The sequence below is a fragment of the Lathamus discolor genome, chromosome 1 (assembly GCF_037157495.1).
Source record: "Lathamus discolor isolate bLatDis1 chromosome 1, bLatDis1.hap1, whole genome shotgun sequence".
NCBI lineage: Eukaryota > Metazoa > Chordata > Aves > Psittaciformes > Psittacidae > Lathamus > Lathamus discolor.
Genome location: NC_088884.1, coordinates 72582802 through 72601388, shown reverse-complemented (window position 1 = coordinate 72601388; position 18587 = coordinate 72582802). Strand labels below are relative to the sequence as shown.

The following is an 18587-nucleotide window of genomic DNA, read 5'->3' as shown; positions in this document are numbered from 1 at the left end:
TTCAGAAATGGAGAGTCCACTGATACATGTCAGAAACCTCCCAAAAAAACTTCTCCTTTCCCAAAATAAAAGGATTTCATACAACATTACTGAAGTCCTACGTTGTAGGAATGTTCCGTTTTAGAAAGATCCTACAAGAAGTCGCCAATTGCAGCAATAAGGCAGTGTTTCCCATAGTCCTGCCTCAAGTTGCCCCTTCTCTCCCATCCCCACTGTCCCAGTAGCCCGCTACTGCAAATCTGCTTCCACGTCAATTCTCCCTGATACACAGCGAAACAAGTTTGTCCTGGTAGCAGCAGAGACTGCTGCCAGGACTGGACCCCAAGGCTGGCATCCTGGGAGAGTCCCTGTCATGTGCAGACGTCACCTTCCTGGAGAAAAAAAGAGTGGAACCGCTTACATTTTTCCTAATTCACTTCTAAATGTAACTCCATAGCCTTCTGAATATCCAAAGACACAATATCTAGCACTTTAAAATGTTTATAAACACAGCCTGCAAAAAAAAAAAAAAAAAAAGTTACTTAAGATCTAATTCTGAAGGCCCAAAGAAAAGATAAAAAATGGCCAAGTTGAAGTTTTGGGGCCATCATGCACACATAGATGGAAGACCATCTCTTTTCCAAAGTCTAATAACTCACAAATATCCCATCCAACTACGTTGAAGCTTTCAAGGGAGGTTCATGTTTTGGCACATAAGAAATTATATTTGGAAAGAAAGTGGGGTAGGGGATTTCCCCACGGCAATGGAGGGTCACAAGTGTAATTAAAAGGAAAAAAAAAAAAGCACTTTACAACCTCCAACTACGGATCCTTCCTCTTAATAGATGTTAACCAGCACTAAATGCCACATCCACTGAAAAGATGAAAACTGCACTTACAGTTAACTTCTGGTGAAGTTGCCAAGCAGATGTTTATTTTTGGCTTCCACATTCACTAAAGCCAAATGCTATACTGAATTGGGATTTCACAAAGTCTAACTGCTTCTCTTCCAGGTTACAATTTTGTTGGAACCAAAAAGGGAAAAAAAAAGAACAGGAGGAGGGGAAAAAAGGCAGGGGGGGAAAAAGAAAAGCTGATTTCATTTTTAAGTAGGAAAAATCCTGGTAGCATCCATTTCTAACATGTCTGTTTATATCATAGTTTAAATAAGGTTAGAACTGTGCAATCGTTATCGGTCAGCTTCCAAACACAGCACAGCTCCATCCAACACATGTGCAAAAGAGGAAAAGTCACTGGAAGCAAATCCTGTGTCAGTCCATCTTCTAACTTCTGCAAGTCTATTCACAGACTGTTTAGCACTAATTAAATTACTGGCAAGTCAAGTCCAAGAGGAGTGAAAGTATTCACAAGCCCCAAGTTTATGGTTCTCAGTGTTACATGGGTATTACAGATTCCCCCTCCAAAACCTGGAAGATAGATTTCACATTAATTTTGAGGCTTGATCTCACAGCTACCACAGCTGCTCATGCAGACAAAATGCTAACCTGGGGCAGCAAAGAGGAACTTTAATTCAGAGTTGGTTTTTTCATTGTGATTAAGCAGTGAACCACAGTGAAGTAATCCTCCAGAGTAGGAGTGCACATTGTTCAAGGCACTGATTTGGGGATGAAATGCAAAACCAAAGTCCTGGCTACTTCATTAGAACAAACCCTTTATGACTTTAAGAAGAGCGGTATAAAGCCCTGGTGCCTGGATCTAGTTCCAGTTTGAAAATTACAGTCTCCTGTAATTCCTCCCAATAATTTCAATTGGAAATGGGGTTATTCACACCCTCTAAGCAACTGCAATCTATTGCAATGTGCTGCTAAATAGCTGCGAAATAATGGTAACTTCAGCAGTTACCAGAGTCCCTAAAGTGATTCTGCACATTTAAGTGAAAGGTGCTAAATCAGTGCAAGGCTGTAACTCCCATTAAACAAGGAAGGGGGTTAGACATTGTTTGAACTCTTCCTTAGAACTAGTTTTTCCTCCAAGAAGCCACCTGAGAGTGGATTTTCATTCACTGGTACATCCTGCTTGAAGGAGATGTGGGTAAGTAAACATGACTGCTTACTCTCTCTCTTTCACTGATGTTTCTGTGCGTTCAGAGAAGCCTCAGAACCAGAGCTTTGCACACCTTCACAATGCCTCCTCTGCCAAAACCGTGAAGTCAGCTGGTACTGTGTGGATCTTCTAATTCTGCTCTCCTGGTCCTGTAGTCCTCTGAAGGAAAAAGGATGTGCTACTTCACCATGAGAATTACAATAATACAAGGAAAACCTGGGAAGTCTTCTTCTTGAAGAAATGTCCATACCTTCAGGCACCACAATGCTCATTAAAACTCCACATTATACTGCTTAAGCACCTCAAATTCTTAATTAACCCAGTGGAACTTTGAAATGTGGAGAGATTTTAAACTCGAGTTTATATAGTTTAGGCTTTTGGATTAACACTGATGAGCAGGGATTCGTTGCACAAGGATGGTGGGCCACAGAGACTGTATCACAGAAGTTACACAGATGTGCTTGAACAGCACAGTTGGAACAGTTAATGGGAGAGACCTATCAGAAGCACCTACATCAAGCATATTTTTCTAAACTGATTTAAGGTGGATCAAAATATAAATGCCACTTTCTGGTAGAAATCTAGTGAACCATAAACCCACATCCTATCTGGAAAAATACTTGGCAAACAAGAAGACTGGCAATCGTGTATCAAAGCCTCACCCAGGTTATTTCACTCCAGGGCTTGCAGATCACTTTGCAATATTAAACTTGTTTTCGTAAAAGCACTGCTTCAGTATTACATTGTTCTGCCTGGCCATTACCTATTTAATGGTTCCTTTTTGGAAGGGACCGTCCTAGAATTTATGACGGATCATGGTGGAATTGCTACAGAGGGAGGAAAGGAGTTTGCTAACATTTCTTCCCCATCCGCCTCTGATATCTGAGAAATACTTATACCCCTGAAGGTAGAGGAACCTCCTGTTGCTCCCTTCTATTTATTGAAAGTAAATTACCAGGGCCACCCTAATATCTCAGTGGAGAGAGTAACACAGGAACAGGAACATTCTTGCTCCCTGTAGCCAGCTGGGCTTGGAATAGACGTGCGAGGGTGAGGAATGAATTATGCTTTCCTACAATTAAGTGGCTGGCGATCAAGCAATTTTGCAGCCTTAAACACATAATTCAAGCTTTCCCTGCTAGACGGGGAGCTCACAACTGCAGGCAGTTGTTCTAAGCGGTTACGGGGAGGGTTAACTTTGGAGGGGAGAAACAGCAAAGCGATCTGTTTTCTAGATGGAAAGCTTTTGGCTAAGAACTCGCCCAGACCCTGTGATCTCCAGAACTGTTGCCCCCTTCTTCAACACGCACAAACACCTTTTTTGGCACGTGTTTTGGCTGGAGTCAGCTGAACAAGGGAGAGTTAGCACTCAGATTTCTGGGATCCCCTTGCCAAAAGCTAAGCTGTTAGGTAGTGCAACAGCAGCAGCACAGGCTTCCCACTTCACCCTGCCAGTGACCTTCGCACAGACTTGGACATACCCCCTTCCTCAGAGTAAGGAGCAATTCCCTCTCACACTGCTTGATCCAGAAATTCATCTCAGCAAATACCACAAATCATGTCAGACCGAGCAGGACTATTAAACCAGTGCTGCGCAATGTGAATTGCTGTCCACAAGGGACTGGAGCAAAAGACTGCCTAACCCACTTTGTTTAACTTTTTACTTAAACAATCCTGAAAGGGGAAGCTGCATTGCTACTCTGGAAATCACAGCTTTAATCTCATTTGAACCACGCATTCCTCAGCTAAACTGCAGAAATAATTTAGGAACCAGCTCCCAAATAAGACATTTTTCAACATTTCCTACATTTCCTGGAAATATATTCCCTCCGATGCTGTGAAGTAAAAGCAGGCTTATTAATATAACCAGGTCAAAGTTCTTCCAGTAGCCCTAATAAACTCTAATGTCAGGCTAATTACATGCATTTCACCAGCTCTGCATCTTCACATTCCTCAGAGCAACACCATGCAACACCACTGGAACATCGATCATTCCCATCTCAACCCCACGACCCATTTGCACACACTGCATTGCCCGTGGCAGGAATCAATAGTGCTTCGTTGAAAATAGAGCAAGCTTTGTTTCCCCTTAACAGTAACGGCTTCCTCAAGTTTGCTTTAATAAGCATGCCACAGCTCAGAGGTGCCAACATTTACTGGGCTGTTTAAACACTGTTTAGAGTTTTGCTGGGCAGATAAGAAGAATAACTTGGGTGTACAGTAAAACAAAGACATAGCTGTTTGTGCCAAACATTCAGTTTATGGCAATACTTCATAGGAATTATTCCCCATAACAACCGAACTGTCATATCCTACAACTACATCCCAGGCAACCTCCCAGCTGAGCTCACTACGGCTGCTGTCTGATGTGCTCTACATACAAACACCCAGAACTACCCAGATGTTCTCTATGTAAAACATTTGGTTTGAAACATGCAGCGCTTCTTTCCAAAAAGCCATTACATTTGTTTAATGCACTCACACAGTTCAACTAAAATATCCTGGAGCAGACATTTGACTGCAACTCTACTCTACAAGCCCCATCTGCAAAAAGAAAAAAAAAAAAGGAAAAAGTAAATGAGAATGCTTTACATGATTTATGCTGTCTTTATGATCAGCCAGTTCATAAAATACAAGCTCTGCTCTACAGACAATAACACAAATCGCTTTCAAGTGTATTGTTTAGTCCTTGCCTGTGTTAAACAAATATTTCAACTGAAACAAAAGGGCCGATCTCTACTCTTTGTTTTACAACAGTGTTAATGTAACTGAGAGCAGCCTTTTACCCACGGACATCACAGGGGATGCGATTTTTTTTGTTGTTTTATGCTCGGAGTGAGTGAGTAATGACATCCAATAATGATAACCAGTTACATTCACGGCTGCACAGTTTTCCTTTCATCCAAGAAAGGCTGGAAGGAGGTTAAAGTACAGCATGAAATCCTTTCCCCCATTGAATTCCTTGCGAGCAACACACAACCCACAACGAGGCATTTCACAGGTCCCATTACACCATGTTTTCATCATGAAACGCCAGACAGGATGGGTGAATACATTTGTTTTATCGAAACACAGAGGCAGGTAGAAAACTCTCAAGCTGTACACTGAAAAAAAAACCACCCATTGCTGAAAGAGATGGCTAGCCCCTGGCCTGGATGTAAACGCACTGCACGGTCTAGCCGAAGGTCTTTACTCTTCCCAGGCTGTGAAGACACAACAGTGACCAAGCAGTGACCAACAGTGGTACACAGTAGTGACCAGGCCCCAAGACACAACAGTTGGCTAACTATGGAAAGTCAGTACCACCTCTTCAAAGTGTGACTACAGCCATGAAAAAGGACACTCACCTCACAAGCGACCTTCCTGAGACGGTTACACCTATACAAGGAACAACTTGCCTCAGTGCTGTGCTGGAGCTGTGGTTGACCCTGTCTTTTTCTCCCCACGGCTACAGACTTTCCAGATGAACCTCAAGGAAACCACTCACCCCCTGGGCATCTGAAGCACACCTAGCTCATACAGGAGATGGAGCTTTAACACAGATCACCATTTCATTATTTCACCTCATTTGGGCACCCTGAAAAGAATAAAGGGGACAATCCGAACCACTCTATGACAAGGGACCTGAAGGATGCTATGCCTCATGTATAGGCCTGGTGTCTTCCCAGGAGAGCAGCGTGTGGAAGCCTCTCAGTTGTATCCCTGCCCAGGCTAGCCAAGCCTGTATTTCCTCCAGCAGGTATCTTACAGGCATTTTTGTCTTGCACTGGAGCATAGCTACATCATGCTCCAGGACACACAGCTTTAGAGCACGCACCATCCAGGAAGGATGCGCTCTCCCCTCTTCTCTCAAAGACTTTTTTTCAACCTCCATGCCAACACAATCCACGGCATGACCCAACCAAAACCACTATGGCAGCTGCCCACAGGCAACCCTGGCCACCTGAAGGACTGGCTAGCCTTCTCTCCTCCTTCCTGAGCCAAACTCCACTGGGGAAGCTTTGAGATTCGATTTGAGCAGAGTGCTATGGCAAAAATCCACAAATAAATGACAGCTCCAAACACATACCTCAAAAGCTGTTTTTTTTTTAACAAATGCTTTGCCATCTTCCCCTGTCAGACTTGCGCGTAAAAGATTTCATCTTTCTGCATCAATGACAAAAATGACAATGATAAAAAAAGGCTAAAAATGTAACAAAACACCATTAAACAAAGGAACGTTTGTCCAGTTACCACATGGCTCAAACAGGTATTTTTATCCAACCCTCATTGCTAACCTTAGTGATCAAAAAACATTCACACTCAATTTTAAAATAATACCTGTGGCTCAAATACAGGGAAATATCATTCACCATCAGGTGTTTCATGGAGATTAGAAATAATAGCAGAGATGAAATGCCTTTTTGTGCATGGGAAACATGATATGGAGGCTTTGAGCGCTCCATCAGCAACAGGACCCAAATCGTTCTGATTTACCCATCAATGGCTAAATTTAGTCTCCAAACTTGGCATGGTATCTTTCCACAGGAACAATTCATTTCCTCTTTTTCTTTTCTGTTTTTTTAAGCCTAATATCCCTAAACCGGTGTCTTTATTCCAAGGCAGTGGTGCTCGAGCCCAAATACGCTGACTCAGCTCCTCGGCACAGTAAGACCTTTGGCTAATTGCAAGTCCCTCAAGCTGCCAGACCTCAGAACAAAGACACTTGGCTTCTCCAGCCTCTCTGCTTAAATCATCCCACATGCCAGCCGCGGGGCCAGGGTAGCCAAGGGGTTCTGGGATTACCATAGGCCCCCATTTCCGGGGAAGGCAAGGCAACAATGGCCAACCAAGCAATGCTTTGTCACAGAGGCTGACAGCCTCCTGCAAGGCGCAGGAGACCCTCCCCTGCACCAGGCTGGCATCCCATGGAATCCAACCGCAAAGGGCTTCAGGTGCCATGCCAGAGGTGTGGCTGAGGTGAGCTGACACAAGGAGAAGGGAAGGCCAAGGAGGCAACCAGAAATTATGTTACATTAGTCACACGTTAAGAAGACAGTTGAGGTTGCTTAGGTTAACACTTGCAAACCACAACACCCGAGTTTATTCTGTGATTCCACATTCACCTACAACTGGCCAGGACAGTTTCAAACATGTCAGCCATGCCAGTCCCTTTTCCCATAGCTGCTGGGTGGCTGGGCTGTTTTGGGGTTTTTTTAATGAAAGGAGCCACCCATTAAAGTATATTATTTTCCTCCATTGGTGAGAGCAGAGCCTGAAAAGTTACACTTGAGCAGGTCCCAGGCCTTGCATCCCACCATGGGCCAGTGGCTGCTTTAAGGACTGATGTCTCTTAAACCACCAGAACTAGGAGCAAAGCCCACCCATTTTAGAGTGTTAGGGAGCACTAAGCATTTACTCCATGCAATAGTTCAACAGACTGAATTGAGGGTTGCTACACAGCCTTTAGTTCAAAATATAAAAAACACTGAACTCAAATGAATGTACTAAAATGGTACAAAAGCAAGGGACAGCTATAACCTTGCCCCCTGCCTCTTTCCCCCTTTGCAACACACAGCAAAGGTTACAGGAGGGTTCTCCACATCTATTGAACATCTGGCATTTTTGGTGGGGGTCCAAGATGTTTGATGGGTATGGCCAGACATGAAGTTATCGCACCCAGCCCTGTAGTGTTCAAAGGTCTAGGATCCCCTAATTTATACAACATACTCTGTTGCCTGCAAAGACACGGTGATACATATACTCTGTTTAAAAGCAGATACTTCTCAAATCATAACTTGCAGATGCTCAAAGTCTTTCATGTGGGTAAGACAAATGAGAGCCATAGAGACTGATTTTGTAGCCAGGGAGTACAGGAAGCAACAGCAGGAGAACACTATTGAAAGCCTGGATACACTTATGGCTTTAATGAATTGGTCATCAAATATAACAACACACATATGCAGTTTTTACCTTGCTTTGTAGTTTGCTCCCCACCCCCCTCAGCTATCTAGCAAAGTGGAAATTATTTTGAGTTTAGTTTATTAAGTGGACACACATGGTACTCACATCTGCTGGAAGATGTTTGAGGGAAAACACTGACAAATATCATTTGCATATTCAGTCAGAGACCTTTTCATCCGAGACATTTCCTCTGACATGCCAACTATCCCAAGTACATCAACCCATCAGGCTAACGACAAGAGTTTTAATATAAAGTGTCTGGTGCATGCCTGGGCAGTTTAGGGACAAATCCTGACTTATACAGGAAGCAAGAAGAGACAAGTTCAATAACCTCTGTGGGTCAGATTCCCACACCAACATGCCCATCACTAGCATGCAAACCATCAAAACTGTACACCAGAGGCAGGAATCGGCAGCAGCCTTCATCCCTCCTCACGGTCATCCTGTACAACACTGTCCTGCTGAGAGGAACATGGTACAGTAACAGAAGATGCTTGGGCACTAGCATCCTGCTTCACATAGATATAAGGTACATAAGCACGGTACAGGAGGAGGAGACTCAAGACAGGTAGATGCCCACATCAAAGCAAAGGTCAGCCAATTTCTGAATCCCTGGAATACAAGGCTTGGAAACATGTCCCATATGCTCTGCATTTAGATTACCATGGCTGTACACACGTTGACCTGCCAGTGTTCCAGGCTTATATACCTGGCACTGGTCTCACATTCAGCATACTTCCTTGGCACTGTCATGGCCACCACATTCTTCCTTGCAATTCCTCACTCCAGCAAAGACTTTCTACTTATTTATTTACCAGACAAAACACAGACTAACTACAATTACAGTTCTGTAAAGAATAAACAATTGCTCACAAGAACTGCGCATTCCACACAGTTTTATTCAACATGTATGACCCCAAACTACAACATATACAATAATTGTCTCCACATGACAAATCCACATTGTGGTTCTTAGAAAATAATACTAATTTTTAGAACACATGCCACCAAAAAATGCAGTATATTTTAGCCATATCTAATGAAAGATTTTGTACAAGCAATTTCCATTCTGTTGTGTTCTCCAGCATATGGTCTATGAAACAATTTGTAATAACGCTTAGGCATTTTATAGTGTTTTTAGCTGAAGGCTGCATTATAAACATTGGCTCAAATTCTGTTATGCGTTTCCCATTTAGATGGATCACACTCAGTACACAGCAGGCCAAAATGTGTCCCATTAATTAGTCTAGCTTCCCTATGCTAAGTAGTATCTCTTCAGAAAGGGATATATTGAGGCACAGGGAAGTTAACTGATCTGCCCAAAACTGTTCAATGAAGGGAAAAGGGAAGGGAAGAAAGAAGCAGTCTTTTGAAAACTTTTCATTCTTCACCTGTAAGAAAGCCCAACATCTCTGATGACATGATGTCCTCTCAAAGCTCAGAAAGAACACGCTGTTCTTTAATTTGGTACAAGATTTGACATGACAAGCTAACATATTCAGATGACCCCTAACTGGCTAGTCATTAATTCAGACTTTCATACCACTGAACTATACTCCCCTGAACAAATCTGCTTCATCAACAAGAATTCTCAGCGCAGAAAACAAGTATTTTGCACTAGTGCCTTCCCCCTAATGATCTGCATGCTGAAATCAGTTATCTTTGTCTGCAACCTTTTATGTTTAGGTCGTCTTTGGCATTTCAGCTATACAAGTGTTTCTGTGAAGACTGTAGCAGTACAAGTCTTCCGTAAGTAGTACTTACAACCAGGTAGTAACTACTTTTATAATAAGCCCACAATCTTCACTGTGAATTACATCAGATGAAATCCAGTGGATTTTCCTTTTCCCTTTTGAAACCAAAGTCTCAGAACACATCTAAAAATTAAGGGTGGTACAAATAACAAATTAACAGCAAAACTGTTTTCAGGCCCACATTATCTTTCCAACTTCTATTCATTCTGTAACTAGAATTTGCATGCATGCTTTGGCACAACTTTTACAGAGGATGACCTGAGTTTCGCTAACATGCCTTCAGCACCATGAAAACATTGTCCAGATTTAATCACATTATGAGTCCCCAAAAGAACTCAGTATGCACACCTTAAATAATTCAGTTTTTGGCAATACGTTTTGCAAGAATGCCTCTTCACTGAGGAACCTCTGGCCCCACATAAGTGTGCTGTGGCAGAAGATGTGTATGCAGCACCTCACCCACAGGCTGCACAGGTTCTGCTGGCAGCTACCAGCTCAGAAGCAGGGAGCGAGGCAGCACTCTCGGTGCGGGTCACAGCGCTGGCATGCAAAACAAAGCAAGAGGCAGCAGCACAACTGGAGTACAAAGGGGCTGGGAACAGAGACCAAAGCTGAATGTCACTAAGGGACAAAGACCCATGGTAAAGAGAGTGCCCAGGAGGCAGGAAAGACCAAGCTCTGCAGGAGGAGGCTGTCATCCTGAGGACCCTGATGTTATACACTCTGCGTGTCTGAAAAAATCAGGTATTAGATTGTGCACTCAAAACTAGCTGATACTTCTGATGATTTTGGCTTCAATCGGCAAGTTTTTCTTTCTCATGTATAAGACGGTGTAGTGATACAAGCCATTGTTACTATTATTCAAGTGTATTATCATAGCTGTGGAAGCCACTTTCACGAATCGGGATCCTGCTGTGCAAAGTACTGTACATGCACTTTACATCACAGCAGTGTTGTGTAGATACTTCCACTGGTGTCTGCAACAAAGGAAGATATCTTAATAAGAACAACAAAGAATCACAAAAAAAACCCAACCAGTTCTGCATCAGATTTGGACATTATACTGGAGAAGATACACACTGAGTGATCAAGACAAAAATCAGTACTAACTAGTGACCCAGCTGCTAACTGAAGCAGAAGTTGTCAGGAAAAAAAATGAAACATAACATGTCATTAAAGATAAGGGAATTCGCATGCATAAGAAAGAAGAGAGGGATAGCAGCAAAAGTAGACAAGAGAATTGGGACAAATATCCCACCTGGCTTTCACTGTACTCAGTGACCCATGAGCATGGTTTTCTCTTGTTATTTGGAACCCCTGAAAACCACACCACAAACAAACAAACGGTTATGTGGCCAACAAGGCCTTAATTACTGACATGAGCTGTCATTGTTGGTATTCATGTTTTGGTTTTGTCATGATATGGAGAAATACAATCAGCAAAACAAAGGTCCTCCTTTCATGTAGCCTCTTGTTGTTTCAGGGTTTCCAAAACCCCTGCACAACTCTCCAAAAGGATCATGAAGCAGAGCTGTCTTAAAGCAAAGATTTTCACTGGAATTGTAAATGAAATATTTCTGTTGCTCAGAAGTTTGGTGGGGTTTTTTTTTTTTTTCAAGATTTTAACAGATTTTTACAGAAACGAGTATCATTTGGCAACATCCTCCTACCTACTCTTCTATGCAGAACAGATAAAGAACACACACCACCACACATAACATGCCTGCACTGATATGCACCGCATGCCTGTTTTTCATGTTGGGCTGCAGCTTGTCATCAATTCCCAAATAATTAACTTTCTGGAGGAACAGCTAGAGGAGAATAGTGCTTCCTCCACCTGCTGGTGAGGAGGAAGAAAAGATGTCCTGGTGCTCAGGCAGAGAGGAGGTGAAGCCCCTGCAGCTATTCCCTATCTCCTCTGAAGTGCAGCCTAAGGAGAGAAAGGGAGAAAAGCTCCTGGCTTTTGCAAATGGCAAAATGTCTCCTAAGAACAGAGAGTAACCAAAAGGAAGTGCAGATAATAGAGGGTGCTTCATGAGAGATTGTAAGAAACCAGCAACGTTAGCAGGCTCCAGGTCCACAGTGGCAGGGAGAGCAAACAACTCCCAGCAAAGCACCTCACTGGAGGGCACCCACAGGAAGCTGTGAGAGCCAGGGTATGGAACCACCAAGTTAAAACTCTGCTGGAAGTGCTCCAGGTTTATCTGGTATCTAACAGGGTTTATCGGGGGTCTTCCATGTTTTAAAGAGCTACATGTTCCTCTACTAACATTGATTTAATACTAACGCATTGTTGTATCCAGGCATTGCTTTCTGTATAATGTCAGGGAAAGACAGATAGGCGTTTTCAGTCTTGCTATCTGTATTTTAAAGTTGCATTATAAGGAGTATTTACCCCAGTGGAATCATTTACTTGAAGAATCCAGCAGCACCTACCAGCTTCATGTATCATGAATGGGATCAGCCAGAGGTGGTCAATACACAGCTTATCTAAGGCTGACATAAGTGTAACTGTCGATTTCTTGGCTAACAAACAGTGAATACATAACACAAAAAGCTCAGCTCTTTGGTTTAACATGTGCAAGATGACAAGTGGAGAAAACACCCACAGAAATGTCAGCATGAGCGTTACTTCACAGGCTTGCGATATCATCTCTTCATCCTTACACTTACTAACAGGTGCCTTAATTTAAAATACTGTAAGCTACACAGTGTATACTGAGCCAGTATTAATGAAGGAAATCTTGCTGGCAGTATCAGGCACCTCATTCGTCATGTAGCGGGCCATATTTTAACTGCTTCATGCAGCATGCAACACTGTCTGCAGTCACTGTGGTAACTAATACACAAATTCACATAAGTTGTTTCCAATAACAAACTAAATGTATCATACTATCTACCTCAGAGCTTTATGGCAGGAAGCTTTATGATCACTTTCCACTGAATTAAGAGGAATGACAAAGAAACTATGACGATTTGAATAAACATGCAAGCTGCTAATAACTGCCAAAGACTACTTTCATTCAAGTCAAAATAAATCCTGCTATTGATTTCCAGTGGCACAGGACTAATGCACGTGTGTACCTTGGATCAAACTGTCTTCTCACCTTGGTTTTACTTCATTAACACAGATCCGCTAATTTCTACTTTACTCCTGAGCTCTCAATTTATACAGATGACAACAAAACTGAAGTTTGTGCCTGGCTAATCATACAGATATCTTCAGGAAATGCCATACAGCTAAAGGGATTGTTGACAGATAAGAGAAGCAGAAAGGCCAAACAGAATTGCTTGGACAAGGCTTATAACTGGGAACATAATGCCACTGCCAAGGTCCAGATCTGCAATCTGTTACCATGCAGCGTGAAATACCTGCTTACCACTGAGAAAAAAAAAAAAAAAGATATTAGCTAAACCAGTAGCAGAAAAGGAAGCAAATGGACTGGACTAGAGCAACCTTGGGACTCTCTCTCTTGCTACCTAGCTGCCAGTTGCAGAGATGATTTGCACTGGATGTGGTACAAGAGAGGGTGCCAGGTAACTTGCTCGCTGTGTGCATCCCCTGCTGGGCATCCAGTCCAACCTGCTCACCAACACTGCAAATGCTGACCACTAACAAGAACTGCGGAGAGGAGAGAAAGGTGGTGGTGAGGGGGAACTGAAGGAAAACTCTGCCCCTTTCTGATCATTCATCCTGTCAGTGCTCTCATCTCACCCACAGAAAGCAATCAGTGCTCACCGCCAACAGCCAGACAGGGGAACTGTCAGAAAACAAGAAGCATTTTCCATTCACTTTGGTCTGGCTGGATTCCTGACAACTAGCTTTTACTCTGTAAGCGGACAAAACGTGGGTATTTTACATACACTCACAGATGTTAAAGTTCAAACACACATGTTGCACCAGAACTCACCTGCAGACTAGTTAATAATTATAAAGTGCCACACGCCAAGGCTTCTATTACTCCAGTATAAAACTCACACCCGGGTAAGGATTTGTTTAGTTTCTACATGCCAGCTGATAGAGTGTAACATTTCTACAGTATTCTGATTTTCACCCTCTCCATTTCAAGATGGCATTAGCCACACAAATTCACTTCACACTGTATCATCTAAGTACTCTTAGCTCTGTAGCTGAAGCACTTGACAGCAACATACAGAAAGACCTGGCGTGCTCTTAACTTGGTTAGGTTAATGCTACCTCCTTTCCTCCTGTGAGGGCCCTTCCCAAATCTGCATCTCATATTTACAATAGTCACCTTTGCTTTAATTTATCAAGTCTTTTGAAAAAAGGGGTTTTTAACATATTTGCTTATTTACTACATTTGGTAGTGCAACTCAAAACTAATGTACTTACAAAATAGTAGCTAGTATATAACCTAGCTCTGGAGCTTTTGTTAGCCTGGAATTGTAAAACAGCCAAGACAGCAAACTTTAAAAATCATGGACTTGGAGTGAGCATGTGCAGAGATGTCCATCTCTGGTTTCTCTTTAGCCAGCCTCCGAATGAGCTAATAAACTGAAAGCATACATGATATGACTCTACAACTTGGCTGAAACACGCATTTTCACTGTAGACACAAAGATATTTAGTTCCAAAGTAAAACATCCCTTACTGGCATCTGCAATTTCATTTTCTGTTTTACAGCTGCTTCTGCCTCTGGGTGCATGTTGAGCTTCCAGGCAACAGAAAGGGAAAGATACATGAGGCAAAACCTATACCATCACCAGGGAAATGCCTTGCTTTTAAATGAAGTCTAGTAAAAACTCCATTAGTCTTTTTCAAACGAGAAGCAGCGCTAAGACCTCCTTAGAAAACCATCTATTTCTCTGGGCGATCTTTAAAGCAACGCCCGCCTCTCATTCGCTCACCCTCTGTGAACAGTTACGTATTTCAGGGAAGGAAAAATGACAATGAGCCTAACGTGTACATTTCTTCAGTTGCATTTCTGCACCCTGCTGGAGCACTGTACCAATGAGGAAATGCTGAAGCCGAGTTACTGCTTGGACAACCTCCGGGCTGCTTGAAGTCTTTAGCCAGCCGGCACCGCTGAGCGGTGAAACGGATCATAAAGACCAGTGGGGCTGGGTTGCAGTCCCTGCAAGGTTTTTAGGTGTCAGCAAAGTTCAGGTCACAAGAGCATGACTGAATCACGGCATTTTTAATGGGAGAACCAATGTCTTCCCTTCTGACGTTCCTTTGGTTAGCTGGGGGATGTGACAGGTTCCACTAAACCACTGGGGGAAGATAACTTGGTTGCAGTGGTCCCACATGTAGAAACAGAACAAAAACTATAAGCCACCCTATTCTGACAATAATAACACATCCTTTTAAAACATATTGATGAGCTAGTACCACTACACCACTCCCAACACCCCCACCCCCCCCAAAAAAAAAAAAAACCAAAAAAACCCCCAAACACTAAGTTGCTCTATAGGATCTGGACTCCAAACAAAGCCGTGGCTGGACCCAAGCGGCTGCAGACACGGGTGGGATGCTCACGCTCCTGGGGCCCCGAGGCTGCCGCCTCACTGAGACACATCCAGGGACCAGTCCCAGAGGGACTGCACGCAGTCCTCTCCATCCTGAAGTACGTGCTGGAAAGAAACATATACACGCATGCACATCTATATGTAAGAAAAAGGCAAAGAGGAGTCCCTCCGCCTGCCTTACCACTCTGCCAGAAAACCTCTCGATGGCCCGCTTGACTTTGCCATAGGTGCCTTTGCCCAAGGTCTCCTGCAGCTCGTAGCGATGCTTCAGGTTGTGCTTGTGGTGATGCCGCTTCACCCCCTGCTGCTTCCTCGCCGCCGTTACCTCCGGAGACGGAGCCTCCCCGAGCGGCTCCTCCATGGCCGCTGCTGCTGCCGCCGCCGCTGCCTCACCGCCGCCGGCCGGCCCGGAGCCGCAGGAGGAGCAGCGGGGCTGCGCGGGGCTGCTGCAGCTGCTGCCGCAGGCGGCCGCCTCGGCGCCCTCCATGCCCGGCGGCGGCGGCGGCGGGCGCGGGGTGCGAGCGCCCCGCCGGCCTCAAAGCCTCTGCCTCAGCCCCGCGCCCGCGCCGGCACCATGGGGCGCGGCGGGGCGGGGCCCGAGGCAGCGGCGCCCCGCGCTCTCCTCCCCTTCCCCACCGCCCGCCCCGGCGGCAGCGGCAGCGGCACAGCCGGGGGCGGCCCCTCCGCTCCGCTCCGCCCCGCCTTGGCTGGCCCGCCCCCAGCGCCGCGGACCGGGCGGGGCAGGCCGGACCGGCGGGGGCGCTGTCCGGGAGCCGCCGTCGCCGTGCTCTGAGGGGCAGGGGCTCCACGGCCGCGCTCCCGGCCCGCTGGAAAGCGGCTCCTCAACGGGGCTGGCCCCGGCGTGGCAGGGAGGGAAGGGCGGGCTGCCCCCAGCACGGGCTTGCTCCGCCGCTGAGCCCCCCGGCCTCTGGGGGCCGGGCTGAGGCGAGACTTGAGGGCCGGCCCCGTCCTTGCGGTTGCACCTGCAGAGCCTGGGTGTGTGGGTATGGGGCTAGCGGGCAGGGGCCTGCACCGCATTTGGGTTTGGGAGGTTTTTTCCAGAAAACGCCTAATTTTACCCCTTTGCCAAGCAGGCGAGGGTTTCCTGTCCGGTTTCCATGGAATCGGAACTGGTGGAAAAACACGGGCACACCCGGCTGCTGCTGGTCCTTGGCATGGGCTGGTGTGGTTTGCCTCCTCCAGGAGGTTTTAGGCTGTATGGAACCTGCCTGGGTACAAGTCCTGCGGTGGTTGCCACGCAAATCTAGAGCAGAGGGACCCCATTAGCATTACCTCAGGACTGCCGAGACCAGCACTAAATGATGTCACTGAGGACCTCATCTACACTTGCATAGGGTGGAATCATTTTGGCACGCTCCAGTGTGGCTAGTTTGCTCGCCCAAGGCAAAGACCTTCATGGTGATTCTTGGCTCGGTGTGTCCTGCCCACTGACTGATTGTGAGCTCTGCAAGGATAACCCACGGACTCTCTGAAATCCCGGGTTGAGCTTCATGGTCACAGTGACGTCAAGGCACAGAGTTTCAGTAACTCCCTCTACCTTGCTGCTGGAGTGTTAACACAGAAGTTAGTCCATGTGCTCAGCTGATTTGACTGGCTGGCTTCTGCAAAGGCCCAGGTTTGTCAGAGATAGCTAACTTGGGAGCATGGAGGTGACGGGGTGACACCCAGGTGTGTCATTTGGTTCCTCCAGTTTGCCAGGCTAGTGTGTAAGGATGGACTTCCCCAAGGTTTCTTCCCAATAGTGAGCATACTGCTCTGAGCCCCTCTGAGTTGATGAACTTGAAAACTCCCTGTAATTACCACCTCCACAGCTTCATTTTAGGATCAGCAGAAGTGCTCCACTGGCTCAAGGCAAGTCTGCCTAGTGCAGTTCCTGGCAGGAGCCAGCACCACATGGCACAGGTTGAGGATGACAGAAAGAATCCTGCAGTGGTCAGAAGTAAAACCTCCTGTGATGAGTTCTTGATCTCTGGGACCCTGATATTGGCTTGAGCATGGAATTCCACATCTCTTTCATGGAGTGCACCGCAGACTGGCTATCTCAAAGCAGAAAGGTAAGGGAAGCTTCACTCTGTTACTATGAAAAAGGAGCACCTTGTCCTCCTGTAGGCCCTTCCTTCATTTTGACTTTGGAAAGGACAAGCCACCTCTGGGTAAGAAATAAAACTGCATATGTAGCTTTCATGTTCTTCTTGTTTTATGTTCTGAAGCACTATTGCATTCCCACCATCTAGCACAGAATAAAACAATGCCTGGGCTACCTGGGCATGCAGGAGAGGAAATTCTGCTAGTGCATTGGCTGCCTTCTGTGCCCTCAGTTTGAAACCCACTTGTGCAGCTCTTCTCAAATTGAGGGAATGCCCCAAGAAACACCCAAATGAAGCAATGAAGGGCAGACCTGCTGGAGGCAGGAATTGGTACAGGGATGGAATGGGGATGCAGCAGCACCAAGAGGCAGAAGGGAGCTAGGAAAAGGGCTGGTGACATGGAGAACAGGAGAGGTGCCCTTGACTGCTGAGAGAAGTGAGAAATCGTCCTGGCATGTGTTCACCACAGTGCAACTTCACTTAAGTAGATTAAATAAGAGTCTCAATGTTGCTGAGTGCCAAGGGTACAGCAGTCTGTCAGGATGACAGTAATAACTGCCTGGCTGTTTTGCGTGTCCAGAGCAAACCCTAGTCCCACCAAGATGAGAGTAGCCTGGGTCCTGCTCTGATCTGCACCAGCTGCCTGGGCGCTGGACTGTGTGAGCAGCTCAGAAAGGGCTTGGTCCCCCCAGAGGCAGCAGGGAAGAGTGTCCAGCTGCGACTGTCTAGAAGTTGCCTTCAGGCTGGAACTCATTATAGCCTGCATCCAGGTCCTTTGTACCTCTTGAATAGCCGAAAAACATGAATGCTAGTGATGAAAATAGGTTTCATTATGTTATACTCCTGAGCGTTGTTAATGGTCGCAAAAGTATTCTCTTCTAGCTGCATGGAAGGAGACAAGACAGTTCAATAAGGAAATATATCATGAGTTATTGCTATATATTGTGTTTGGAGAGATATAAGGCATAATAAAACGCCAAAAGCTCCAAAATGAAAAATGCCAGTTTTGTAATGGCACAGGTACTATGGAGCATTACAAATACCACTTCTCCTTTTTAAAGTTCCATGCTCCTAAATGTACAGCCAGAGGGCATTAAGCAAATTAAATATGTAAATTAAAACTGGACACAAGAAACTTTTTGTGCTCATTTGTAATAGCAATGAGAATTAAAAATAATTATGAATATAGCAGTACACATACGATTGAATTTATCACCAACATATAGAGATATTTCCTTTTAATTTTTAG

At 45.1% G+C, this 18587-nt stretch overlaps 1 protein-coding gene across 1 annotated transcript in view; it reads right to left on the bottom strand.

Moving 5' to 3' along the window:
- NUAK1 (NUAK family kinase 1) overlaps nt 1-15746 on the bottom strand; it is a 46605-nt gene extending 30859 nt beyond the window's left edge. The window contains exon 1 of the mRNA XM_065679757.1: nt 15412-15746. Coding sequence (XP_065535829.1) covers nt 15412-15717 — 306 coding nt within the window. The 5' untranslated portion in view covers nt 15718-15746. The remainder of the gene's footprint in view (nt 1-15411) is intronic.
- Between the last annotated feature and the right edge of the window lie 2841 nt (nt 15747-18587).